The 26910-nt window shown below is 23.9% G+C and overlaps 10 protein-coding genes across 10 annotated transcripts; 6 read left to right on the forward strand and 4 right to left on the reverse strand.

Moving 5' to 3' along the window:
* Positions 1-358: 358 nt before the first annotated feature.
* On the forward strand, positions 359-3106 carry DICPUDRAFT_74233 (uncharacterized protein; the record flags this gene model as incomplete). Its single annotated transcript, XM_003283210.1, has 3 exons — positions 359-428; positions 500-1213; positions 1341-3106. The coding sequence occupies 3 exons, from the start codon at positions 359-361 to the stop codon at positions 3104-3106; spliced, it is 2550 nt and encodes an 849-aa protein (XP_003283258.1).
* Positions 3107-3601: 495 nt separating this feature from the next.
* Positions 3602-6348, forward strand: DICPUDRAFT_74234 (uncharacterized protein; the record flags this gene model as incomplete). The annotated part of the gene is made up of 2 exons (XM_003283211.1): positions 3602-3662; positions 3737-6348. 2 exons carry the CDS (start codon positions 3602-3604, stop codon positions 6346-6348), a joined length of 2673 nt encoding a protein of 890 aa, XP_003283259.1.
* Positions 6349-8814: 2466 nt separating this feature from the next.
* DICPUDRAFT_96306 (uncharacterized protein) lies at positions 8815-12251 on the forward strand (the record flags this gene model as incomplete). Its single annotated transcript, XM_003283212.1, has 3 exons — positions 8815-8893; positions 8957-11512; positions 11929-12251. The coding sequence occupies exons 1-3, from the start codon at positions 8824-8826 to the stop codon at positions 12249-12251; spliced, it is 2949 nt and encodes a 982-aa protein (XP_003283260.1). The 5' UTR covers positions 8815-8823.
* A 420-nt stretch (positions 12252-12671) lies between these two features.
* Positions 12672-14733, forward strand: DICPUDRAFT_96307 (uncharacterized protein; the record flags this gene model as incomplete). Its single annotated transcript, XM_003283213.1, has 4 exons — positions 12672-12916; positions 12996-14145; positions 14216-14328; positions 14394-14733. The coding sequence occupies 4 exons, from the start codon at positions 12672-12674 to the stop codon at positions 14704-14706; spliced, it is 1821 nt and encodes a 606-aa protein (XP_003283261.1). The 3' UTR covers positions 14707-14733.
* Positions 14734-15072: 339 nt separating this feature from the next.
* Positions 15073-15703, reverse strand: DICPUDRAFT_85770 (RNA polymerase II core subunit; the record flags this gene model as incomplete). Its single annotated transcript, XM_003283227.1, has 3 exons — positions 15073-15319; positions 15393-15489; positions 15631-15703. 3 exons carry the CDS (start codon positions 15701-15703, stop codon positions 15073-15075), a joined length of 417 nt encoding a protein of 138 aa, XP_003283275.1.
* A 215-nt stretch (positions 15704-15918) lies between these two features.
* Positions 15919-18387, reverse strand: DICPUDRAFT_146905 (uncharacterized protein; the record flags this gene model as incomplete). Its single annotated transcript, XM_003283228.1, has 1 exon — positions 15919-18387. The coding sequence occupies one exon, from the start codon at positions 18385-18387 to the stop codon at positions 15919-15921; it is 2469 nt and encodes an 822-aa protein (XP_003283276.1).
* Positions 18388-18770: 383 nt separating this feature from the next.
* On the reverse strand, positions 18771-19909 carry DICPUDRAFT_146906 (uncharacterized protein; the record flags this gene model as incomplete). Its single annotated transcript, XM_003283229.1, has 2 exons — positions 18771-18890; positions 18959-19909. 2 exons carry the CDS (start codon positions 19907-19909, stop codon positions 18771-18773), a joined length of 1071 nt encoding a protein of 356 aa, XP_003283277.1.
* A 469-nt stretch (positions 19910-20378) lies between these two features.
* DICPUDRAFT_25505 (uncharacterized protein) lies at positions 20379-20812 on the forward strand (the record flags this gene model as incomplete). Its single annotated transcript, XM_003283214.1, has 2 exons — positions 20379-20644; positions 20722-20812. The coding sequence occupies 2 exons, from the start codon at positions 20379-20381 to the stop codon at positions 20810-20812; spliced, it is 357 nt and encodes a 118-aa protein (XP_003283262.1).
* A 71-nt stretch (positions 20813-20883) lies between these two features.
* Positions 20884-23764, reverse strand: DICPUDRAFT_44673 (uncharacterized protein). Its single transcript, XM_003283230.1, has 3 exons — positions 23377-23764; positions 21968-23218; positions 20884-21889 (listed from the first exon to the last, which is right to left on the reverse strand). The coding sequence occupies exons 1-3, from the start codon at positions 23580-23582 to the stop codon at positions 21100-21102; spliced, it is 2247 nt and encodes a 748-aa protein (XP_003283278.1). The 5' UTR covers positions 23583-23764; the 3' UTR covers positions 20884-21099.
* A 939-nt stretch (positions 23765-24703) lies between these two features.
* Positions 24704-26770, forward strand: DICPUDRAFT_146909 (uncharacterized protein; the record flags this gene model as incomplete). Its single annotated transcript, XM_003283215.1, has 1 exon — positions 24704-26770. The coding sequence occupies one exon, from the start codon at positions 24704-24706 to the stop codon at positions 26768-26770; it is 2067 nt and encodes a 688-aa protein (XP_003283263.1).
* Positions 26771-26910: the final 140 nt, after the last annotated feature.

Consider the following 26910-nt stretch of genomic DNA (forward strand, 5'->3'; position numbering starts at 1 on the left):
TCTTTAAAACTGCAACATGAGGATATATTTTTCAAAAAAGAAGTATAAATAGATATCACTCTTAAGTTCAAAATTTATTGCAAAAATTAAAAATAAAACTTCACCCTAAATACACCCACCCACACTTTTTTTTCACACTATAAACACTTTTTTTTATATGTGAAATTATAATTATCAAATAAATTGTTATTTTTATATTGAGCTTCATTATTTGGGAACTGATTTAAAAAAACAAATTTGTAATTATTTTTTTTTTATTAGTAATTTTTTTTTATTTTTTTTTTTTTTACTTTTTTTTTTTGTTTTTTTTAAGATACCATATTAAACAGATTTACTATTGGATAGTTTTTAAAAAAATATGTTTAAAGAAAAAAATAAAATAATAGTTTTGGTGTTATTGATTCATTTGTCAATTTGCTTTGGTTATAGTAAGTTTTAGATTCATTAAATTATTTGATTTTTTAATTATTAAAATTATTCTTTAATTTAAATATTTTAGATGTTCATTCTACATATAGAAAAGTAGTTGTTGACTTTCTTGGATTATATGATCCTGTTCCACTAAATGTTACCATTTATAAAGATCCACTTCTTAAAATTCCATATTTATTTTTTAATTATACTTTGTCTAAATTCCCCGATCCCGAGTTTTTCAATTATGTTTTTGACAGAGTTACTTTAGAAGCAACTATGGATAGTAAAAAATATTATGGGTCCGCAGCAACTGCTTGTGTAATTAATAGTGAAAAAAATAAAACCATATGTGGGTTTAGAGATTACGATGTGGCAAAATGTTTATTTTCTCCATACAATGTAACTTTTTTAAATAAACCTCCAACAAAAGGTGGCGTTGTAAATGTAACTGGAGAGTTCATGAGATTCGGAGCTGGTGATCTAAAAAAAGCATTTTTTAGATCACATGATTTTTATCAAAATGTAACTGTTGCCGGTGAATATGATGACCCAAACTATAATCCAAACTTTCTATCAATTACTTTTCCACCTGGTTATGGTAAATTTCAAATTTGTTTAGATTACTATCAAGATTATTGCTATGATTTGTCATTTCAAAGTCCATCGATTTCATCAGTATATTATAATACCACAAATCATCATCTAACTATTAAAGGTGATAATTTTTATAATACCACTCAAGGACGTATAACACCAACCGTAATTTTTGTATATATTAATGGTTCACCTTTAAAAGAAAGTGAAATCTCACCAATTGGTTTTGATGAATTGGTTTTAAACTATTCATCAATATACACTCAAGAACTAAATATTTCAATTAATATTTATAACCTTTATACAAATAATACAAATACCACCACACCCAGCCTCATATTCCACAAATGCTACAAAGTATAATGAAGGTATTGTTGAAATTACTGGTACACAACTTTTATCACCATTAGACCAGAATAATCTTAAAATTACAATTTTTGGCAAACTATGTAACATCATTCCACCTAGCAATTTAACCTATATTAAATGTATATTACCAAAAGGAGATGAAAATAATCAAAATACAATTCAAGTGTGTGTAAACAATATATGCAGTATAAATAACCTAATTTATGAATATTCAAAACCTGTTATTTCAAGTGTCACACAAAATGGTTATATCTTTACAATAGAAGGTAAATACCATGGTAGTTATAATGATAATTCTACACAAGTTATTGTAACATATGATAGTAATATAAAACAAATAATATTACCATTATCCATACAAACTGATGAAACTGAATCGGTATTCAAGATTCCATTCTTTTGTGGAAGTGCAATTGTTCAATTAGTTGTAAATGGTTTAAAATCAAATGAATATACTATTAATGCAAATTCAAATGTTGAAATTATATCACCGCCATCTACAGATTCTAAAACACCATTAATAGTTTTACTTTCATATTATGATTGTAAATATTATAAAAGTAATACTTTTAATCCAATATTCAATATTCAAAATTCAAAATCAATTGGAACTAAAGTAAATAACACATACTCTTTTAATGTTATACCTGGTACTGGTACAAAACAAGCAACTATAACATTTGCAAACAAAAATGTTACAATAGAGTACTCATATGCAAAACCAAACGTTTTAAAGCATAATATCGAATATAATGATCCAATAAATACTGTTATACTTTATGGTGTTAATTTTGGTACAAATTCATCATTGTGCAATATTACATATAATGGTATAGAAAAAGAGTGTCAAGTAATAGACCATTACCAAATTAAATTTAAAGTAGAATCAATTGAAATATCTTCAAACATATCGATTACAATTGATGGTATTATATCAGATAGTTATATAATGGAGCTTGTCAAATGTAAACTTATTAATGAACAATTGTATCCTACATCATTTGGTTGTTTAGAATCAGAACCAGTTGTTAATTACTATTGTGATGGTTTAAAAACATATTCATCTAAAACTGATCCAAACAAGTTATTAAGTGCAACTTTTAACGATGAAGCTACTATGATTGATTTCCAAGGCAATAACATATCAGTTCATATTAAAGAAGGTGTATCATCATCCATACTAAAGCTCTTTTTAAATGGTATCTTTTCAAAATCAAATCAAATTAATAGAAAAGAAAGTATTGTTTACAACTCTAAAATACAATATAATGAACAACAAAATTTAATTAATATTGATATAAATGGATTTAACTTTGGAGAACCATACGATATTGGTTTGCCTACAGTTTATAATACAAATTTTGCAACTAAAAACTGTTCAATTTTATACCATGGTACAAAGTATAACAAAAACTGTACAATCGATATAATTACATGTCAATTAACTCTACCACATAACTTTAACAAAGATCTTATATTAGAAGATAAAGAAAGTAGTAATACAACTCTTACGATTCCATTTACACTTAAATTAGGTAATAATACAATCTATTCTTCATTTAATAATATCGAATATTTAGCAGCCAAAGAAAATAACAAAAAAACAAAAACTATTGCATTAGCAACTACATTATCAATTGGATTAACTTTACTTTTTGCTGGAAGTGTATATGGTGTTTGGAGACACCATCAAAACAAAATTGAAAATACAAAAAAAGATAAAAAATAAAAAATAATAAAAAAAAATAGAAAAAATGTATAAAAATAAAAAAATAATAAAAATAATAAAAAATATTTTAAATAATAATTAAATTAATCTATTTATTTATTTTATTTATGCAGGTTACATATTTTTTTACTAATACATTAAATTATAGTTTTTATAAAAATGCAAAGTGAGGACATATTTTTAATCAAATAAAAGAATAAATAACATTGCAAATTATATTTAAAAAAAAATTTCACCCCTAAATACACCCACACACTTTTTTTCACACTAAAAACACTTTTTTTTATATGTAAAAATATAAATAATAAATTAGTATATAAAAATTGTTATTTTTTTATTGAGCTTCATTATTTGGGAACTGATTTAAAAAAATAATAACAAATTTATGTTTTATTTTTACTTGTTTTTTTATTTTTTTTTTTAACTTTTTTTTTTTTTTTTATTTGTTTATTTTATATATAAAGAAACAATTTTACTATTGGATAGTTTTAAAATATGTTTAAAGAAAAAATAGTTTTGGTGTTTTTGGTTCATTTGTCAATTTGTTTTGGTTATCGTAAGTTTTAGATTCTTTTAAATTATATTTTATGTTTTAAATATTAAAATTATAATTTTAATTTTTAATTTTAGAAATTTACACTCATTATGGAAGAGTAGATGTCGATTTTGCTGGGTTATATCAGAAAGTTCCACTTAATATGACCATTTATAAAGATCCAGATCTTAAAATTCCATATTTAACTCTTAATTATACTTGGTCTAAATTTTCTGATCCAATGTATCATAATTATACTTTTGACAGAGTTACTTTAGTAGCAACTATGGATAGTAAAAAATACTATGGGTCTGCAGCAACTGCTTGTGTAATAGATGGTCCAACAAATAAAACCATATGTGGCTATAGATCATCCACAATGAATAGATGTTTGTTATACCCACATAATGTAAAGTTTTTAAATAGTCCTCCAACAAAGGGTGGGGTTGTAAATGTAACTGGAGAATTCATGAGATTTGGAACTGGTGATTTAAAAAAGGCACGTTTTAAATCAAACGATTTTTATCAAAATGTAACTGTTGCCGGTGAATATGATGACCCAAACTATAATCCAAACTTTCTATCAATTACATTTCCACCTGGTTATGGTAAATTTCAATTATGTTTAGATTTAAATGAATATCTATGCTATGACTTGTCATTTCAAAGTCCATCGATCTCATCAGTATATTATAATACCACAAATCAGCATTTAACAATTAAAGGTGATAATTTTTATAATACCACTCAAGGACTTATAACACCTACTGTAATATTTGTATATATTAATGGTTCACCTTTAAAAGAAAGTGATATATCACCTAATGGTTATGAAGAAATGGTTTTAAACTATTCATCAATATACACTCAAGAACTAAATATTTCAATTTATATTGATACGCTTTATACAAATAATACAATACAAATCCCACCACACCCAGCCTCATATTCCACAAATGCTACAAAGTATAATGAAGGTATTGTTGAAATTACTGGTACTCAACTTTTATCACAAAAAGACCAGAACGATCTTAAAATTACAATTTTTGGCAAATTATGTAACATCATTCCACCTAGCAATTTAACCTATATCAAATGTACATTACCAAAAGGAGTTGATAATAATCAAAATACAATTCAAGTGTGTGTAAACAATATATGCAGTATAAATAACCTTATTTATGAATATTCAAAACCCGTTATTTCAAGTGTCACACAAAATGGTTCCATCTTTACAATACAAGGTAAATACCATGGTAGTTATAATGATAATTCTACACAAGTTATTGTAACATATGATGGTAATATAAAACAAATAATATTACCATTATCCATACAAACTGATGAAACTGAATCAGTATTCAAGATTCCATTCTTTTGTGGAAGTGCAATTGTTCAATTAGTTGTAAATGGTTTAAAATCAAATGAATATACTATTAATGCAAATTCAAATGTTGAAATAGTATCGCCACCATCCACAGATTCAAAAGCGCCATTAATAGTTTTACTTTCATATTATGATTGTAAATATTATAAAAGTAATTCTTTCAATCCAATATTCAAAATTCAAAATTCAAAATCAATTGGAACTAAAGTAAACAACACATACTCTTTTAATGTTATACCTGGTACTGGTACAAAACAAGCAACTATAACATTTGCAAACAAAGATGCTACAATAGAGTACTCATATGCAAAACCAAAAGTTTTAAAGCATAATGTCGAATATAATGATCCAATAAATACTGTTGTACTTTATGGTGTTAATTTTGGTACAAATTCATCATTGTGCAATATTACATATAATGGTATAGAAAAAGAGTGTCAAGTAATAGACCATTACCAAATTAAATTTAAAGTAGAATCAATTGAAATATCTTCAAACATATCGATTACAATTGATGGTATTATATCAGATAGTTATATAATGGAGCTTGTCAAATGTAAACTTATTAATGAACAATTGTATCCTACATCATTTGGTTGTTTAGAATCAGAACCAGTTGTTAATTACTATTGCGATGGTTTAAAAACATATTCATCTAAAACTGATCCAAACAAGTTATTAAGTGCAACTTTTAACAATGAAGCTACTATGATTGATTTCCAAGGCAATAACATATCAGTTCATATTAAAGAAGGTGTATCATCATCCACATTAAAGCTCTTTTTAAATGGTTTCATTTCGAAATCAAATAAAATTAATAGAAAAGAAGGTATTATTTACAACTCTAAAATACAATATGATGAACAACAAAGTTTAATTAATCTTGATATAACTGGATTTAACTTTGGAGAACCATACGATATTGGTTTGCCTACAGTTTATAATACAACTTTTGCAACTAAAAACTGTTCAATGTTATACCATGGTACAAAGTATAACAAAAACTGTACAATCGATATAATTACATGTCAATTAACTCTACCACATAACTTTAACAAAGATCTTATATTAGAAGATAAAGAAAGTAGTAATACAACTCTTAAGATTCCATTTACACTTAAATTAGGTAATAATACAATCTATTCATCATTTAATAATATCGAACATTTACCAGCCAAAGATAATAAGAAGAAAACAAAAACCATTGCATTAGCAACTACATTATCAATTGGATTAACTTTACTTTTTGCTGGTGGTGTATATGGTGTTTGGAGACACCATCAAAACAAAATTGAAAACACAAAAAAAGAAAAAAAATAAAAAAAATAAAAAAAAAAATAGAAATAAGAATTAGTGTACAAAAATAAATAAAAATTTATATACATGTAATAAAATATTTTATAAAATAAAAATCTTATTTAATTTAATTATTTATTTATTACGTTTTTTTTAAAAAATATGATTTTATAATATGATTTATATTTTTTTTTTTTTTAAAATATTATATTGTCATTTTATTATTGAAGAGGTGGGAGTAAAAGACTCTTATTAATATGGTTTTGTGAAGATTTTTCAAAGGAAAATAAAAAAAATATGATAATCAATATAATTTTATAATAAAAAAAATTTAAAAATTTAAATTCAAAAAAAAAAAAAAAAGCGCCCATATTAATTGCAAAAAAATTAATAAAAAATAAAAAATAAAATGTTTAATGAATTCCTCCAAAATGAAAAAAAAAAAAAAAAAAAAAATAAAAAAAAAAAAAAAAAACTGAAAAAAACTGAAAAAAACTTTTTTTTTTTTTCCCATATTATTTTTTGATGATTTTTGAATAAATTGGTTTTTTTTTAATTTTTTTTGCATATTAAATTTTTTTTTTTTAATAATTTTAATATTATTATTCATTGTAACATCAATGTTATTATTTCTAATCCCTAAATAATAATTAATAAAAAATTCAAATTTACATTATATTGTGTGATATCTTTTTAAAACATTATCTAAGGAATTTCCTGTTTAAATTTATATCTTAAAATATTGCTTGTCGAAAATCTTTTAATTTTAGAAAATACATTTTGAATTTTATTTTGTTGTTTAATATCTTATTTTTACCACCTACTTCAATAACACAATATCATTTTACAAACACCTGAAGGAAAGCCAATCTGCAATACCTTTCCACTTTTTGGACAACAATAAACCAATAAGGTTAAAGCTGATTTACTTTATTTACAACTATAAAATAAATTTCTAATATCTTTATTAATTGGTATGCTAAATTGTTATTTCAAACCATAAACCACCATTAAAAAAACATCAAAATAAAAAACAACAAGATATAATTCAAAAATCAATCAGGATAATTGCCAGAAAAGTATTTGCTTGAATTAAAAGATTTTCAATGACAAGCAATACTTTAAGATATAAAGTAAACAATCATACTGGGCAAATTAAAAGGAAAAGAGAAAAATTTATTTGATGGCGTTTAAATTTATATCACAAAATAGATCCTATTGTTGTTTTTGATAATTTAAAAATATTTTATTTTTCTTAATAATTTAATAAAACTGTTAAATTAATAAGGAATTTTCATATAGATAATATGAATCAATGGTATGTACAGTTGTAGTTTAGTGATTAAAAATAATTAAATAGGTTACAATGAATAATTATAAAAAAATTATTGAAAAAAAACTGTAGATACTCCAAGAATTTTAAGACATTGTTTCACCTTTGGCAAAAGATATTTTTAAAAGTTATTTTAATAATATACTTGATAATAGCAATAAAATAGAATTCATGTACCATTAAAATCATATGAGTGCAACCACAGTGGTCGTAGATGGCTCAGAATAACAAATTAGTATACCAATTGATAATGAAAAGCAATTCTTTAAGATATAATTCTAAACATTAAGGAACTTTTTATTTTGAAATATTATCAAAATATTATGATATAGTGTATATGTGCATTTTTAATTATTTGTTATTCCAGAAATTAGAAATAATAACATCGAGGACAATGAATTATTAATTAAATAGTTAAAAAAAAAAATTATTACATATAAAAAAAAAATTAAAAAAATTAAAAAAAACCCAAAAACAATCAAATAACCAAAAAATTTATATGTAAAAAAAAAAAAAAAAAATTTTGAGTTTTTTTCAGTTTTTTTTTTTTTTTTTTGTTTTTTTTTTTTTTTTTTAGTTTTTTTTTTTTTGCATTTTGGAGGAATTCATAAAAAAATAGAAAAATAAAAAAAAAAGGGCGAAAAAGAAAAAAATTATGATTTGCGTATTTGAACTGTTATTTTGGATCTATGGCAAATTTTAAAAGATAAAAAAGAGATAAAATTTTTTTTAAAAAATGGATAATGAACGATAATCGGTAAAAATGGAGATAACGATAATTTTAGAACTCTACCCATTCCCCAATTCTATGATGACGTTGGTATCGCCATTAAGTTCAACTTTTATTTCAAAAATTATATATTAAAAAAAAAATTCACCCACACACTTTTTTTCACACTAAAAACATTTTTTTTATATGTAAAATTATAATAATATTGTGAATATTTTTATTTCTACACAAAAATAGTTATTTTTTTTTATTGAGCTTATTTGGGAACTGATTTAAAAAAAACAAATTTGTTATTATTTTTTTATATTTGTTTTTTTGTTTTTTTTTTTAATTGTTTTTTAAATTACTTTTTTTTTTATTTTTTATTTTTTTATTTGTTTTTTTTTAAAGAAGATATAATTTTGAACAATTTTATTTTTGGATAATTTTTAAAAATATGTTTAAAGAAAAAAATAAAATATTAATTTTGGTGTTATTGATCCATTTGTCCATTTGCTTTGGTCTTGGTAAGTTTTAGATTTTTTAAATAAATTTTTTTTAAATATTAAATAATTTATTTAAAATTTTAGAGGTTCATTCTTCATATGGGAAAATTGTTTGTGACTATTCTGGATTAACTGATGTTGTTCCACTTAATTTAACCGTTTATAAAGATCCATATTTTAAAATTCCTTATTTAAATCTTAATTTTACTTGGTCTAAATACCCCGATCCCAGGTTTTCAAATTATATTTTTGACAGAGTTAGTTATGTAGCAACTATGGATAGTAAAAAATACTATGGATCCGCAGTAGATGCCTGTATAGTTGATGGTATAACAAATAAAACCGAATGTGGCTATCAGTCATACGGCTTAAATAGATGTTTGTTTCTTCCATATAATGTAACGTTTTTAAATAATCCTCCAACAAAGGGTGGTATTGTAAATGTAACTGGAGAGTACATGAGATTCGGAACTGGTGATTTAAAAGTGGCACTTTTTAAATCAGATGATTTTTATCAAAATGTAACTGTTGCCGGTGAATATGATGACCCAAACTATAATCCAAACTTTCTTTCAATTACATTTCCACGTGGTTACGGTAAATTTAAATTTTGTTTAGATTCCGATGAACATGAATGCTATGACTGGTCATTTCAAAGTCCATCGATCTCATCAGCATATTATAATACCACAAATCAGCATCTAACAATTAAAGGTGATAATTTTTATAATACCACAAAAGGACGTTTTAAATCTGCCATAGTATTTGTATATATTAATGGTTCTCCTTTAAAAGAAAGTGATATCACATCAATTGGTTATGAAGAAATGGTTTTAAACTATTCATCAATATACACTCAAGAGCTAAATATTTCAATTTTTATTTATAACCTTTATACAAATAATACAATACAAATACCACCATACCCAGCCTCATATTCCACAAATGCTACAAAGTATAATGAAGGTATTGTTGAAATTACTGGTACACAACTTTTATCACAAAAAGACCAGAACGATATTAAAATTACAATTTTTGGCAAATTATGTAACATCATTCCACCTAGCAATTTAACCTATATCAAATGTACATTACCAAAAGGAGTTGATAATAATCAAAATACAATTCAAGTGTGTGTAAACAATATATGCAGTATAAATAACCTAATTTATGAATATTCAAAACCTGTTATTTCAAGTGTCACACAAAATGGTTCTATCTTTACAATACAAGGTAAATACCATGGTAGTTATAATGATAATTCTACACAAGTTATTGTAACATATGATAGTAATATAAAACAAATAATATTACCATTATCCATACAAACTGATGAAACTGAATCGGTATTCAAGATTCCATTCTTTTGTGGAAGTGCAATTGTTCAATTAGTTGTAAATGGTTTAAAATCAAATGAATATACTATTAATGCAAATTCAAATGTTGAAATTATATCACCACCATCTACAGATTCTAAAACGCCATTAATAGTTTTACTTTCATTTTATGATTGTAAATATTATAAAAGTAATTCTTTTAATCCATTATTTAAAATTCAAAATTCAAAATCAATTGGAAATAAAGTAAACAACACATATTCTTTTAATGTTATACCTGGTACTGGTACAAAACAAGCAACTATAACATTTGCAAACAAAAATGTTACAATAGAGTACTCATATGCAAAACCGAAAGTTTTATTGCATAATGTCGAATATAATGATCCAATAAATACTGTTATACTTTATGGTGTTAATTTTGGTACAAATTCATCATTGTGCAATATTATATATAATGGTATAGAAAAAGAGTGTCAAGTAATAGACCATTATCAAATTAAATTTAAAGTAGAATCAATTGAAATATCTTCGAACATATCGATTACAATTGATGGTATTATATCAGATAGTTATATAATGGAGCTTGTTAAATGTAAACTTATTAATGAACAATTGTATCCTACATCATTTGGTTGTTTAGAATCAGAACCAGTTGTTAATTACTATTGTGATGGTTTAAAAACATATTCATCTAAAACTGATCCACACAAGTTATTAAGTGCAACTTTTAACGATGAAGCTACTATGATTGATTTCCAAGGCAATAACATATCAGTTCATATTAAAGAAGGTATATCATCATCCACATTAAAACTCTTTTTAAATGGTATCTTTTCAAAATCAAATCAAATTAATAGAAAAGAAGGTATTGTTTACAACTCTAAAATACAATATGATGAACAACAAAGTTTAATCAATCTTGATATAACTGGATTTAACTTTGGAGAACCATACGATGTTGGTTTGCCTACAGTTTATAATACAACTTTTGCAACTAAAAACTGTTCAATGTTATACCATGGCACAAAGTATAACAAAAACTGTACAATCGATATAATTACATGTCAACTAATTTTACCTCATAACTTTAACAAGGATCTTATATTAGAAGATAAAGAAAGTAGTAATACAACTCTTACGATTCCATTTACACTTAAATTAGGTAATAATACAATCTATTCGTCATTTAATAATATTGAACATTTAGCAGCCAAAGATAATAAGAAGAAAACAAAAACTATTGCATTAGCAACTACATTATCAATTGGATTAACTTTACTTTTTGCTGGCAGTGTATATGGTGTTTGGAGACACCATCAAAACAAAATTGAAAACACAAAAAAAGAAAAAAACCAAAAATAATAAAAAAAATAGAAATAGAAATGATAATAAAAAAAATAGTAAAAAAATAAATTATCTATTGATTTTTTGATTTTGATTTTCAATTTCTTCTTCATCTGTTGAAAAAGAAAGAACCTTTTCTGGTGCAAAGTTGTTTGTAACAGACAACCGTTAAAAGTTGGGGTATAACAATGTGTTTTATTAAGAGAATGGGCAAATTTTCAAGGGCAGATTTTGTCAAAAATTCGGTCTTTAATGATTATAATAATATATTTAAAAATGAAATTACTAAATAAAATAAATGTTTTATTTTTAATACAATTTTTAAATCAATTTTTTTAGTATTTTTAGTTTTTTTTTTTAATAATTTTTAAGGTGAATGGCCAGTTTCTTATCATGGTACAGGTAAATCGGAATCTGGTTCTATTGCAGAAGATGGTTATAATTTATCAAAAAGTAAAAGATTTCTTTTTGGAGTTGGTATTTACTCTACACCATTGATCGAATGTGCAGAAAAATATGCAAAGTCCTTTTTTAACGATGGTTACAATTATATTGTTGTATTTCAAAACCGTGTTAACCCAAAAACACTAGTAAAAATTTCAAAAGAAAAAACAAATGTCGAGGAGTATTGGATTTCACCAACAGAAAAAGATATCAGACCATATGGTATTTGTATTAAAAAAACATTAGTTTAAAAAAAAAATGTATATTTATTAAAGAAATAATTTTTCTTTATTATTTATTGTAACTATTAAAAACTCTGTTCATTTATTATTTCTTTATAATTTAAAAATATAAAAATAAAAAATATTTTAAACTCTTTTTTGGTGTTATTTTAAATATAAAATTTAATCTTTTTTTTATTATTTTATGGGTTTGAATTTTATATTTCTGAAAAAAAAAAAAAAAGAAATAAAGTTTTTTTTATCTATAAATTTTAATTTAAAGTAAGATTCATATTATATATTATTTGTTTATTTTAACGATTATGGTTAGTGGCGCTTTTATTTATTTTTTTTTTTTTTTTAAATTTTTTAAAAAATTAAATTTTTTTTTTTTTAAATTTTTTTTTTTATTATTATTTATATAAATACTTAATAAATAATAATTAAAAAATGGGACCAACAATTCATATTAATAGTAATAGTTTTGGTGGATTTAATGACGAGGAACTTTTAAAGGTTCAAGGCATTATAGAAGAGTTAAAATTAACCGAAGATATTGTTTCTGAAGAATGGGAGATTTTTCAATTAAATAAAAAGATTAACGAAAATTATATTAGACATTTAGAGGGTTTTAAAACACACTTAAAAAAGAAATCGAAACAGTTACAGCAAATAAAAACAGCACAGCAAAAAGAGTAGGTCATAAACAGACAAAATAATATAAAAATTAAAAGATTCATTATTAACACTTTTATTTAATATGACAAACATTAGTGTTATAGTTGAAGAAGATCCACAATTATTCGATGATGTAGATATAGGAGATGTAATGGATGATGCTGATATTTCAAATAAAACAGTCGTTACTTCAAATAGCCCAACCATTACTCCAACAACCACTATAGATAATAATAATAATAATAATAATAATAATAATAATAATAACAATATAGGAATAGATCCAACAGACCAAGATTTTGAATTTGATTTTGGTACTAATGCCCAAACAACAACAACAAACAGAACTTTAAAACTAAAAAATCCAGCACCATTATATAGCTATAATGAAAGAAAAAATATAGGAGGGGTGATTTTATCGTACAATGATAATCAAGTAACATTAGATGCCAATAACAAAGAAAAGAAACCAATTGAGTTCAAAGGTATAGGCGAACCATTTTATCCAATAAAGTACTATAGTGATACAATCGAACAGAGAACTAAAATTTTAAAAGATAGTGTCCAATCATTTAAGACAACACCCAACTCATTCCCAGTACCACTTGAAACTGGCGAGTCCTCTTTAGTTAGAACTGTAGGTAGAGCATGGCAATACGATTTAGAAACCCAATTACCAAAGAAATTCTTTTTATTGGGAAGTGGTAATGAACAAGCAGTAAAAGCAACAGCACCAAAAGATACAACATCATCTGTACATGCATTAGAAAACAATATTCCTGTTGATTACTGTATGTTTTCAGGTCAAATTTTAATGACAGAAGCTAAAAAAGCAGTTGGCTCAAATGTATACTACGCAAAGCAAATGTATGAACCATTACCATTACCATTCTATCCAAATGAAAGTCGTAAAGAAACTGGTGATATCACTGTTATGGTTGCATCAGGTCCATTCGATCTTTCAAAACCTGTTGTTGACTATGTACCACTTCATGATTTATGCTCGATAGTATCAGAACGTAAGCCACATTGTCTTATCTTAATGGGTCCATTCATTGATGATACCAATCACCATCTCTCCAAATACTCTGAAACTTTTACCGAAATCTTCAATAACTTAATGAAAACCATAAGTGAAAAAATACCATCTTCAACTAAAGTTTTAATTGTACCATCACTTAAAGATGTAGATCATGATTACATTTTACCACAACCACCATTTAATCCAAATATAAACTTACCATCTGTAATGTATAATTATTTTGTTAAAATTATTCCACCCAATACTAATTCTATTTATCTTTTTAATATTATAGAATATACTATTTGTACCAAACCCATTCACATTATTAATAAATGAATCTTTTTCCATTGGTTTGACTACAACCGAAATTTATCATCATATAGAATCAAAAGCAAATTTCAAAAAGTAAAAATAACATATATAATAATTTATTATCTATACTATTTACTAACTATTTTATTTATTTACAGTAAATTAACAAAAGATAAATCCCAAGATATTTGCAAATCTATAATCAACCAAAGAAACTTTTATCCATTACATCCAGCAGAAGCACCAATCAGTATGAGATATTTACAACATTTAAATTTCCATTTTACACCAGATATTTTAATCCTTTCTAAAAATACTCCAATGGCAACAGTTGTAAACGACGCTTTATGCTTGGGTGTCTCACCGTTAGTAACCAAATTTTCATCTGGCAGTTATGTTGAATTTACTGTAACCAATTCTAAAGATACTCCAATTTCAAAGAGAACTTTGGTTAATTTTAAAAATATTTAAATAAAAAAAACTATGTAATTAAAACACAATATCCTATTTCTTTTTATTAAATTTGATAAATAATTATTATTATTATTATAATAATAATTCTAAATCATTGTTTTTATTTTAATTTTAATTTTAAAATTTTATTTTTGATTTTATTAAATACTAATATTATTAATGTAGTTATTTATTTGTGATTCGTTTGTTTGATATTCTTTTGTACAAAAAAAAAAAAAAAAAAGTATTGATATTGTTTACATTAAAAATAATCTATTTGTGTATATTGCTGTTATTGCTGTTATTGCTGTTATTGTTATGATTTTAATTTTTTAATTGTGTGATAAAACCTATAAGGTGTATTTGTAAATATAAAGAGTGTGTTTAATTAAATTTTCTAAGATTTGATAATTCATCTAAAATTGCTTGGAGAGCATCTTCGTCCATTTCTTTTAAACTTGGAATTAAACTTTTAGCTTCATCAGCTGTTTCAGGACAGAGATTTGCTAAACTAGCAATTTGAAACTCTTCTAAATTTTGTTTTGATAATGCTGCTCTAACTTGTTTAATCGAGGTTTTATTTTTATATCTACTAAATTTTTCTGCATATGCTAATGTTTTATGAAAAGTTCTAAAATATTAAAATATAGTTAATATACTTTTTTTTGTTTTTTTATCCATTAGTCAATACAAATGGTACATACTGAGTAAATTCTAAACCTTCATTTTCAGATCCAAGTTTTCTATGTTCTAATAAAATTGCAACTTCAGAGTTTAATAAAAATTTAGCGTCTTTTAAATCTATAGATTCAAAAAAAGAAAAAAAAAGCTTTAGTACAATATTTACGATATTTTATTATCCAATTGCTATATTGATATATTATTATATTTGCTATATTGTTATATTTGTTATTATATTATATTGCTTTTTTAATTAAATACCTTTAGGAAATTTTAAAGTTGATAAGTCTTCTTCATCTTGAAAACCTGATCTTTTAATTAATGGATCTGTCATATTTTATTATTTTTCTATTAATAATTTATTGTTTATTTTAAACAATTCAATTAAAAATAAATGATATGAAAAAAAAAAAAAAATTTTAAAAAAATTAAAAAAAATTAAAAAAAAAATTAAAAAAAATTAAAAAAAATAAAAATAAAAAAAAATATATGAAAAAAAATAAATTAACTTGTGTGATAAATCATTTTATTTCCTTTTTTATTAATTTATTAATTTAATGATTCTAAATCTTTAATTAAATTAAAATAGACTGAACTATTTTTATTTGTTAAAAATATATAGTTATTGATATTCATTCTATAGTTTAATGTGTTTATCATAAATTCGCATAATTCGTAATGATCGTGTAGGACACATGGTATCAATAAATTATTTACTAAATCTTTTTCGCTAAATATTCTATTTTCCAATAATAAGTTTGGTTGTTTTTTATAAATTGATTTAAATATTGATAGCCACCCTCTTTTGGCTAAATTTGATAGCAATCCTAATATAAGTTTATTATTTTCATTATCATAATTATTATTATTATTATTATTATTATTATTATTAAATGATGGGGTTGTATCATTTAAAATTTTTAAAATTATTTTTTTATCGTATTTTTCTGCTATTGAATTAAATGATAGATCGAAATCGAATAAATGCTTTGATATATCCAAATTTAAAAATTTGTTTATGTCACCTGTTAAATATTGCATTTCTTTTAATTCTCTTTTTTGAATTATAATTCTCTTTCCTATTAAATTCTCTCTTTCTTTGAGTATCCAATTGAATAGTCTGACTCTGTCTGCTGATGAAAGGAATTTGAATTTATAAGGTGCGCAAAAGAAAGATGTATTGTCTATAATAAATGTAACTTGGTCTAATGTTCCTTTGACTCTTGTATCATGTAAACATTGAATGATATGTGAATCGAATATTGATCTTTTTTTATTTTCAATTATTTTTTTAATTACAGATAAGTGTATATTGTTAATTGCTGATGTTAATTCGGTAAATGTCATCACGAAATTTGGTCTTTTATTTAAATATAGCTCTAATAAGTCTCCTCTACCATTAGAAATCCAAAATTGAAAACAACAACTACTCTCGAATTCTGAAAAGAGATTGCATTGATCCAGAATATATTCTAGTGATTTTGTTGATCTAACATATTTTATTGGATTATATTTTCTATTTGACATACGGTATGATAGTTTTGAAGAGATGATTTTATGAAAGTTCAACTCGTTGTATGCAAATTCGATCAATTCTAAACTATCTGTTGCTATCAATATTAAGTTGAAAAAGAACATTGGGTTTAAAGTTCGCAAATACAAAGACCTATCAAAACAACTGTGAATGTATCTGAACATTGATTTTATATACTCCTTTTTCTTTTCAATACAAGATACATATTTGAACAAATAGCTTGGGTTCTCTATAAATTCCTCATTCTGTTTTGATATATAATTTTTCATGACACTATCTTCAAATCTTGATATTTCGTTCTCTTCCTCATTAATGTTTTCTGTATATAGCTTCCATATATCGAAATTTGCATATTGTAATGAGAATCTGCTTAATTTTTTTATTTTACACAATGCGTTAAAATCACAACCACTATTATACACAATAAGATATCTTGGGCTGATGGTAACTTGTTTCCTAACTGATAAATAAACCGTGACCAACTCTTTAATAATTTGGTTATCTACTGATGCCATTAAATCAATCGATGTATTTAATTCCTGTTTGGTGAATGTACTCAGTGATTTATTAAATTCCTCTGGTTGCAATATTGAAACATTCTTGCATTCGGATAATTCTAAGCAAACTATTAACCTATAGGCTTCAACCAAATGCTTTAATTTGAAATCAAAAGGACACTGATAAAACAAACTTGTTTTTTCTATAACTTCATTCTTTCCCAATTTACTAAAATTTAGTTTATTTATTAACCAATTTATTATTTTATAAATTTTATAATTATTTTTATTAGTCGTGGATGATAATGATTTATTTTTATTTAAATTTGAAAAAAAAATATGAACTATTGAACAATCATTATTATTATTACTATTATTATCCATGCAATTATTTAATAAACTGTAAATTAGAGTATTGTCTATTGACATATTTTGGTCATTATTACTTTCTATAATATTAATATTATTATCATTATTATTATTATTAGTATTATTATTTGAAAATAATTTATAATTTTTTAATAAAAATTTAATTGATTTAAAAAATTGAAACTTTATAGATTCTTTTAATATTTGAAATGATGGTGTATATTGTTTATCTTTGATTAATACTAATATTGGTGTGATGGTTTTACTATTTATTGCGGCAATAGCTATATTTTCTAAATTGTAAATTCTTTTTGAATAGTTTTTAAATAAATATCTGTAAAATTGGTAATCTTCCCCAATAAAGCAAAAAATTTGGTTCCATATATTAAAAGAAGTAGGTCTTTCACCAAAAACTAAAAATTGATTACTTTTAACTTTATCTTTTAACAATTCCTTTCTTCCATTATTTATCATATATGTGATATCGATTATTTGACTGTATGAAACTGATAAATATGGTTCATGTCGATTTTTTAAAAAACTAAATATTAAATTAACTAAATATTTATTTTTAAAAACACTCCAAAATAATTGCTCACTAGAATTTAGTGTATTCATTATAATTAGAGATTTTGATATACATGAATATAAAGTATGATGTAAATGGCTATGTTAAAATGAAAAAAAAAAAATGTATTTTTTTTAGATAAAAATAATAAAAAAGTAAAAAAAAAATATCTTTAAAAAATAGGAAAAAAAAAAAAGTAAATAAAAAAAAAAAATAAAACTATAGTCGGTAATTTCCCAAAAGATATCTGAATTTCCTTTATATTTAAAAGAGGAGGCAGATTCATCCAAGAAAGTAGAAATTTTCAAGTTGAATGTATTTATAAAATTAAATAAACTCTATTAAAAATTATATTTATGGTATATTTTATTTTTTTTATTTTTTTTTATTTATTTTTTTTTATCTGATCAATTTTTACATATATACAATATTTTTAATGTTTACTCTTTTTGGTTGGTCTTTGTTGAGCTTGAGAGTGTTGGGCTTGTGATTTTTTAAATTCATTTAATTCGTGCTCCATATTAAACTCTTGTGAAGAGTGTCCCTTAAATTGCTGCAAATATATAAAAAAAAGTTAATAAAATTACAAAAATAAAAATATTAATAAAATAGTGTACAAACCTCCCAAGTTTTATAATCTAATTTAACGACAGCATGCGATGGAATGGCGTCTCTGCTTTGATAATCCTTTTCTTCGGGTGGCTGTGTGAGTTCGATTGATAAATCATTTTCTTTTTTTATTCTAACATGACCATCTTTTAGTAAAAATGAAAAATAAAAAATATTTTCAACAGTTTGAGAAAAATGTTTATCTGTTACAAGATCAACAAAATCGATTCCACTTTTTTTTTTTTCTAAATATTTCTTCATACACTGTACTCTGCTACTGGTTGTTTCTGTTTCTACTTGAGATGTATCAGTTACATTTTCTGCACGTATAACTTGACCTACTGGTTGATCATCTTTCTGGTTTTTCTTTCTTTCTGCTTTCTTTTTTTCGGTGGGTGGTTCTAAATTTATAGGACCATACATAAAGTCGAATACTGGTAATGTGCTATAATGTGAAGCGAAATATTTTGAAAATTCATCCCATCCTTTTGTTGAGATATCATGAGGATTTGCATCTTCATCTTCATTTTCATTTTCATCCTCGTCATTATCTTTACTAAGTTTGGCCAATCTATCTCTAATACGTGTTAAAAATCCAATGCTATCAAATGAATTTAATGTAACTTTAAATTTCTGTGCCTGTTCTAAACCATATTGTGACGTCAATGAAAGCAATTCTGAATCTAATACTGCTTCTCTTGCTTGGTGTACATTTTTATAAAGTTGATCTGTCTTTTTAATTGTTTTTAATAAACCATCCGATGATGGAGAAATTAAATCATTCTTTGATGCTTGAACATCTTGAATTAAAGTTCTATACTCTTTTCTTAACTCTCTTCTTTCACCAACAGATTGCTGTTTTTCTTTTAATGTTCTTTTTTGTGTTTGGGACTCTGATACTAAGGTACCATTATTTGCAGTGCCTCCATTATGGGTAGTACCAACTTGATTATTATTTACCATTATTAATTTATTTATTTTCTTTTATATACCCAATCTATTCATTTATTGTTTATTTTATTTGTTTATATTCTCTTTTAATCCTTTTATAAATAAAAATATTTATAGTTAAATTAAAGATTGCGCTTTAAGTTTGAAACACAACAAAAAAAATTTTGAAAAAAAATTTTAAAAAAAATTTAAAAAAATTAATAAATAATAAAATAATAAATTTATTATTTTATTTTTATATATGTAAATTTTAAAAATATTATAATAATTTATATAAATAACCAAAAGAGATAAAAAAAAAATAATTAACGGAAATCTATAAAATGCATAAAATTAATAAAAAAAAAAATTAAAATAAATAAAATTAAAAAAAATATTTTTTTTTTTTTTTTTTTAATTTTTATTTTAAATTTCTAATTATTTTACATTATTTTATTAAAACTAATTACCTAAATAATATATTATATATATAGTTTTAAAAATGTCAGGAAATAAAGCTGCAATGACGGCATATAATGCAATGGATTATGTATTTTTCGAAAAATTATCCCAAAGAGGCAAATCATTATATATGTTTAGAAGTATAATGAGATTGGCAAATCATTGGGATAATGAAGCTCAAAAAAATGATATAAGGAATGAATGTAGAGCAACATTTCACAAAAACAAATACATTGAAGATGACGAACTTATTAATGATAAAATTGAAGAAGCAAGATCAAGAATGTTAACAGCACTCCATTATAGGTATGTAAAATAATAATAATTAAAATAATAAAATAAATAATTTTTTGACACAATATTTCTATTATTTCATAAATTAGAATTCCATATGAAAAAAAGAAATATAATATTCCAAAATATGCACTTTCAATGGCACCTGTAGATCCAAAAGATGATTCCGATATTTGTTAAACAATTAAATCTAGTCTATTAAATAAATATTCAATGTATATATAAAATTAATAAAAAAAAAAAGATATTATGTGTTTATTTTATAGTTTTTTTGTTTTCTTTATTTTTAAAAATATTTTTTAAAGTTCTTGAATTATTATTATTATAAATATATTTTTTATAAAAATTATTATTATTTTTATTATTTAATTTTAAAAAATTTTTAATTGAAAAATTTAAAATTAAAATATTATAACAATAATTTATATTATTGTTATTATTATTATTTGTAAAATTATATTTTATTATTATGATTGAACTGCAAACTTTTTTAAATGTTCTAAGAAAACATGTAAATTTACATCATCAGTGAAAACAACTTCACCACCAGTGGTATTACCACTAACATGGGTAATATTTGGATCGATAATGGCTAAAAGGAAACGAGCTTCACCACTATGTTGGTCACAAACGATATAACGTGGATATGGGAAACGTTCTTTGAGGATATGAGCAGCATCATCTCTTGGAGCTTGAAGGAGATCTCTGAAGTTTTGATGGTTTGGATCTTTATCATAACCTGCTTTTCTCCATTGAGCGATAGTTTCACCGTGGAAAATTAAAACGTGGAAGAAAGTATCCAATAAGAGGATAGAGTCATTTGAAATGGATGAAGCTGAGAGAACCTCTGGATGTGGTGGTCCTTTGAATGAGTATTTTTCAAGGGTTGGTTGAATCATAACTAATGAGTTTGATACATTTTCACGATTTAACATGAAACGATAGAAACTAGATTCATCTGGTGATGAATTGAAAACTTGAAGGAAATTACTTCTACGAAGATGGAACATAAAGTGTGGATAAATAGCAAAGTTTTGAACCAATCTAAATGAATTTGGATCATCTCTTCTATAATCTGCATATTTTGATACTAATTTAATTAACATCTTATCTAACCATCTTGTAATATCTGGTAATTCTTCAGTTTCTGCTTTAAATACTGCTAAACGTGCCATTAATACAGCTGATGTTTCTTGATCAAATCCATTTGCTAATAATGTAATATTTTGACTTGGGTCTTGAACTGCTTGAGCCCATCTAAAAAAAAAAAAAAAAAAAAAAAAAATTTATTAATATATTAATTATTATAGATATTGTTATCTTTAATTTACTTACTCTCTTCTGACTGTTGTAACACGTAAAATTTGTTTACCTAATGAATTTTGATATGATGTAATGAATTGTACTAAACCTAAATGTTCAGAAACATTTTGTTGTGATGAAATTTCAAAATAAAAGGCAAATGTTGAATTTTGATCTAATGCACAAACTTTCCAAGAGCTAGTACCACCAATACCAATTTCATTTTCGCTAACAGTTGGTGTTTTATTATTTCTTGAAGACATGTGACCAATGGCACCACAAACTTTAAGACCCATTGAAGTACAAACTTGAATTTCGGCATTGAAACCAGTTTTAAGAGCACCATCGTCACGTTTAAATATTTTTTGGAAAGATTGTTGGAACATTGGATGATCGAAACTATCGGCTAATACCATATAACCACCAGTCATTTTAACCATCTCTCTCATTTCATAGAGACCAATTTGATCGAGTGAACAAGAGAATATATCGATAGCATGACCATGTTGAACTGAACGTTCAGCAATAGATTTATAAAATTGGTAAGCTTTAGTGGTGTACTTGGCTTTACCTTTAATGATTTCTTGGTGTGAACGGATTGGTTCTTTTAATTCTTCTGAAACGATTAAACCTGGACCAATAGTAGCGGCACCACCAATGAAAGCCATAATACGAGCACCAGTATTTGGGGCAATGGTTGAAAGAAGGGCATTGGCTACAGAGAAAGCCATACCGGTGGCACGTAATGGACGTTTATCACTTGCGACTCTGCATGGGTCTTTTTGGATTTCTTCAAGAATTGAAGTTAAATGGAATTCACATTCGCTGACTGGGACAAGGAAACGCTTGCTTTGAAGATTCATAGTTTCTTGTGAGCCAAAGAATACCTTTTGCATTAAATCTGAAATCTTGAAATTACTATTGCTTGGGTTACCACGGAAAACATATGATTTTGGACATGCTGTAAAACCTAATTCATATAATTGTACCATAGAACCAAAGGTAATAAGACCAACATATGAATTCTCTGGGATCAATGATAATGACATGGTTAATGAGTCTGTAAGTGATTGTAATTCATCATCTGGTAAACAAACATCAACAACAAATAAATAAATTGGTAATGCTGTTTCTGGTGTTGGTAATTGATATTCAATAGTTGTAATATGTGGTAATAATTCTGCTGGTCTATTTACATCTGAAATACCTGCATAATGTGGTGGGAATTGATTATGTTGTAAACAAAATGGACAAACCCATGTTTTATATGGTGGTGCTATAGTACTTTAAAAATTGAATCATTATATTTAATTTTTTTGATGTTTTTTTTTTATTTGATTGTAATTTTGAATATAAATAAATAAAAAAAAAAGAAATGTTAATATTATTGATACAAACAAACGTGTTGTTATAGTTGTTTATCTTTTGTATTTATAACATACCAGAATGGATTTAAAATTGCATTACAAATACCTTTACAACGAAGTGGTGGGTATGGTACTTGTGTTGTTTCTGAACTTTGATGAAGTGGTGTATACATACAACCTAATGGAACCAAAAGATTTTTAGTTGCTTCAACTCTTGATGTTGGCCATACATTCCATGAAAATCTGACACCATCCCTATCTTCACTTGATTCGAAATTCATTTTTTATTATTATATGTAATATATATATATAGAAATATTTAAATTAAATAAATAAATAAACAATAAGATATTATTATGATAATATTATTAATTTATTAAATTATTTAATTTAATCAAAAATGAAATAAAAATAATTGATTTAAGAAAAAAAAAAAAAAAAATAAAAAAAAAACTATTGTTTTTAATTTTTAAAAGAGTGAAATTATAAAAAAAAAAAATTTAAAAAAAAAAATTTAAAAAAAAAAAATTAAAAAAAAAAAATAAAAAAAAAAAATATTGAAAAAAAAATATTTTACTTTTGAATGTATAAATGAAAAAAAAAATTTTATAAGTAAAAAAAAAGGTAATCGCTTGCAATGCTGACCTTTTATTTGTTTGACTCATAATGTATAAATAAACTTTATTTTTTTTTTTTTATTTTTTTTATTAGATTTATTTTTTGATTATTATTACAGAATGAAAAAAAAAAAAAAAAAAAATGTAAAGTAAAAACCCATAAAATCTACTTATTACATAGCAACTGAAAAAGAATGCCTATCATAGATTTTATTTCTATTACAATTAATTTTAAAATCCAAAGGGAAAGGTTAAACCTATTATCGAAAATTAATTTCAAAAAAAAAAAAACTGTGTTAAAATTTGTATTTTGGGGGTAATATATGTTATATATTAAATTATATGTTGTATTTTATAAATTTTTTAAAATATCATTTTATTTTATTTTCCCATTTATTTTTATTATTTTCAAATTGTAAAAAAAAAATATATTTAAATTTAAATATATTTTTTATTATTTTATTTGTTATAGTGATGTCACCTGGAAAATGTTTTAATAAAGATTTTTTTTTAGATTAAAACCCTCTTTGTTTAAATTTTAATAGTTAAAAAAATATTTAACCTGACACTTTAGGTATCTCTCCTTATAAAATTATTTTAAAATAAAAAATAAAATTAAAATTTTTTTTTTTTTGATTGAAAAATATATTTCTATTTTAAACTTTTTTTTAATTAATTCAATTCAAAAAAAAAAAATGTTCTATATTTTTTCCTTTTTTTATATTTTTTTGAAATTTATAAACCAAATTTTTTTTTTTTTTTTAATTTTTTTCAATTTTATAATCATGCAACGACACAATAATAATATAAATAATAGTAATATTAACAATGAAACATTATTTTGGAATGTTTTCAAAAATAAATATTTATTTTTTAAAATCTTTTCAAATTTTAAAAAAATAGATACTTATCAATATATTTTTATGATCCCAAGAATTATTGATGGGTATGGCGTAGAGGTTTTAAGAGATAAATTAAAGAGTAATAGTTTTTTAACCTTCCCAGAATCGATTAGTTATGGAGAAAGTTTAAGGTCGTTGATCAAAAAGGTGAAAAAAGAAACAAAAGAGAATAATGAATTGTATAGTCTATTGTTTAGGTATATATATCAAAAAAATATATTTTCAACAAATGCCATAAGAAAAGAGGTATTGATTGAAATAATAGATTCATCAAATCTTTTGGCAATGAAGATTTTTACAAATTTTTTTCAAAATGAAGAAGAGCAAATTAATGGAATTGTTTTATATAATTATCTGGGTTATAATACAATCACATCATATGATAGTTTTAAAATGCTTTGTTATTTAGCTCAAGCTAATATTATTTCATTATCAGATATTATTGGTGTTCAGCTTAAAACCGACCCAACTTTTAAAGAAATCAAATTGAAACAGTTAATCAAAATTATGCAGTTCTCAAAAATCGACAATGGAATATTAGAAATCTTTACAGATCAGGAACTAAACTCAAACATCAAATCTTTGTTAAAGACATCAACCAAGGATAGAAGGTCCATTCTTTTGGGGATATTAGAAATTGCCTCTGTTTTCACTGTTGATAATTTAGGTGGAAAAAACTTTATGGAAAAAGTAAATAGAACTATTTTAAAAGTAGAGCACAGAGAGGAACTTTCTTTTCATGGTGGTAATCTTTTACAACAGCTTCAATATTATATCGAAAATACAGCATCAGTAGGTGATTCAAACTATAGAAAAGCAACAATATCAATTAAAGAAATATTGATTAATGGTAATGAGGATTTCGATATTTTTGGTAGAATTGTTTCCAAAAACAAAGAACTAATGGACTCGATATTTACAAATGAAATTAACTTTAAAAAAATACTGCCATTAATTAAATCAACATTTACTTTGGACTTTTATTTTGAATACTACCAAAATTTAGCATTCATTAATAATAGTTGCCACTGGGAGTTGATAACATCCATACCGATCATTGAACAATATGAAATGTTAATGGAATCAATTGGTTTAAAGTTTAGCATTTCTGATGATGGTGTTTATAAAGAATATATTGAAAATATACCAACACTAGAAATACTTGCCAAAATAGCAAATAATTCGAATTATTACATTGAGGACTTTTTCGATCTCGAATTTTACTCAGTTGTTATAGGAAACTATATTAATAGACACAAGTTTAAACAAGTTTTATCACTTTTCCAAGAGTTTTACTCAAGACAACAGATATTTGATGGTAAATCTGCTCAAACACTTGTTCGTAACAGCAATTTTTTAAATTGGGTTTTGGATATTTCCTCGGGTATAGAAGTTGATAACAATGGTCATGTGGAATTTAAAATCAACTTGGATACATATTCAGAAAAAAAATCAGATAGAATATCATTTATTAGGATTTCTTTTTTAAAATTAGAATTACCATATTTGCTTTACACTCAGTGCAGATATAACCAAATTTTCAGATTTTTGGAAACGGGAGTAATAAGAATAACCGAGCATTTAGATTGTGAAATAGTTAGAATAGAGTTTATTGAAAAATTTATACGATTTCTTGTTGAACAAAAAGAGAAAATAATTGAATATTTATCAAATAAAGAACAACCACACAAAATAGATTCCCTCAGTTTGCAAAATTCATTCAACAAATCATCCAATTATTTAAGAAGAATCATCTCATTTCATATTTTTTACGGTAATTTAGATTTATTAATTTACATATTATCAAAATATAGTGATTCAATTTTTAAACAAGAAATAATATCAATCAATAGTTTGAAATCAGTTCTCGATTCTAAATGTAAACAACACCCAAAATATTTTGAAATTAATCAAATGTTTTTATCAAATATTAAATTAAAAAAAAAATAGAGGGAAGTAAATTTAATTTTTTTTTTAACATTCCCAAATACTTTTGTATTTTTATAAAAACTCGGCGATTTTTCTTTAAAAAAACAAAATTAAAAAAAATAAAAAAATCAATAAAATTTGCATGAATCTAGATTGGTTTT

Source organism: Dictyostelium purpureum (assembly GCF_000190715.1).
Source record: "Dictyostelium purpureum unplaced genomic scaffold DICPUscaffold_5, whole genome shotgun sequence".
Lineage (NCBI taxonomy): Eukaryota > Evosea > Eumycetozoa > Dictyosteliales > Dictyosteliaceae > Dictyostelium > Dictyostelium purpureum.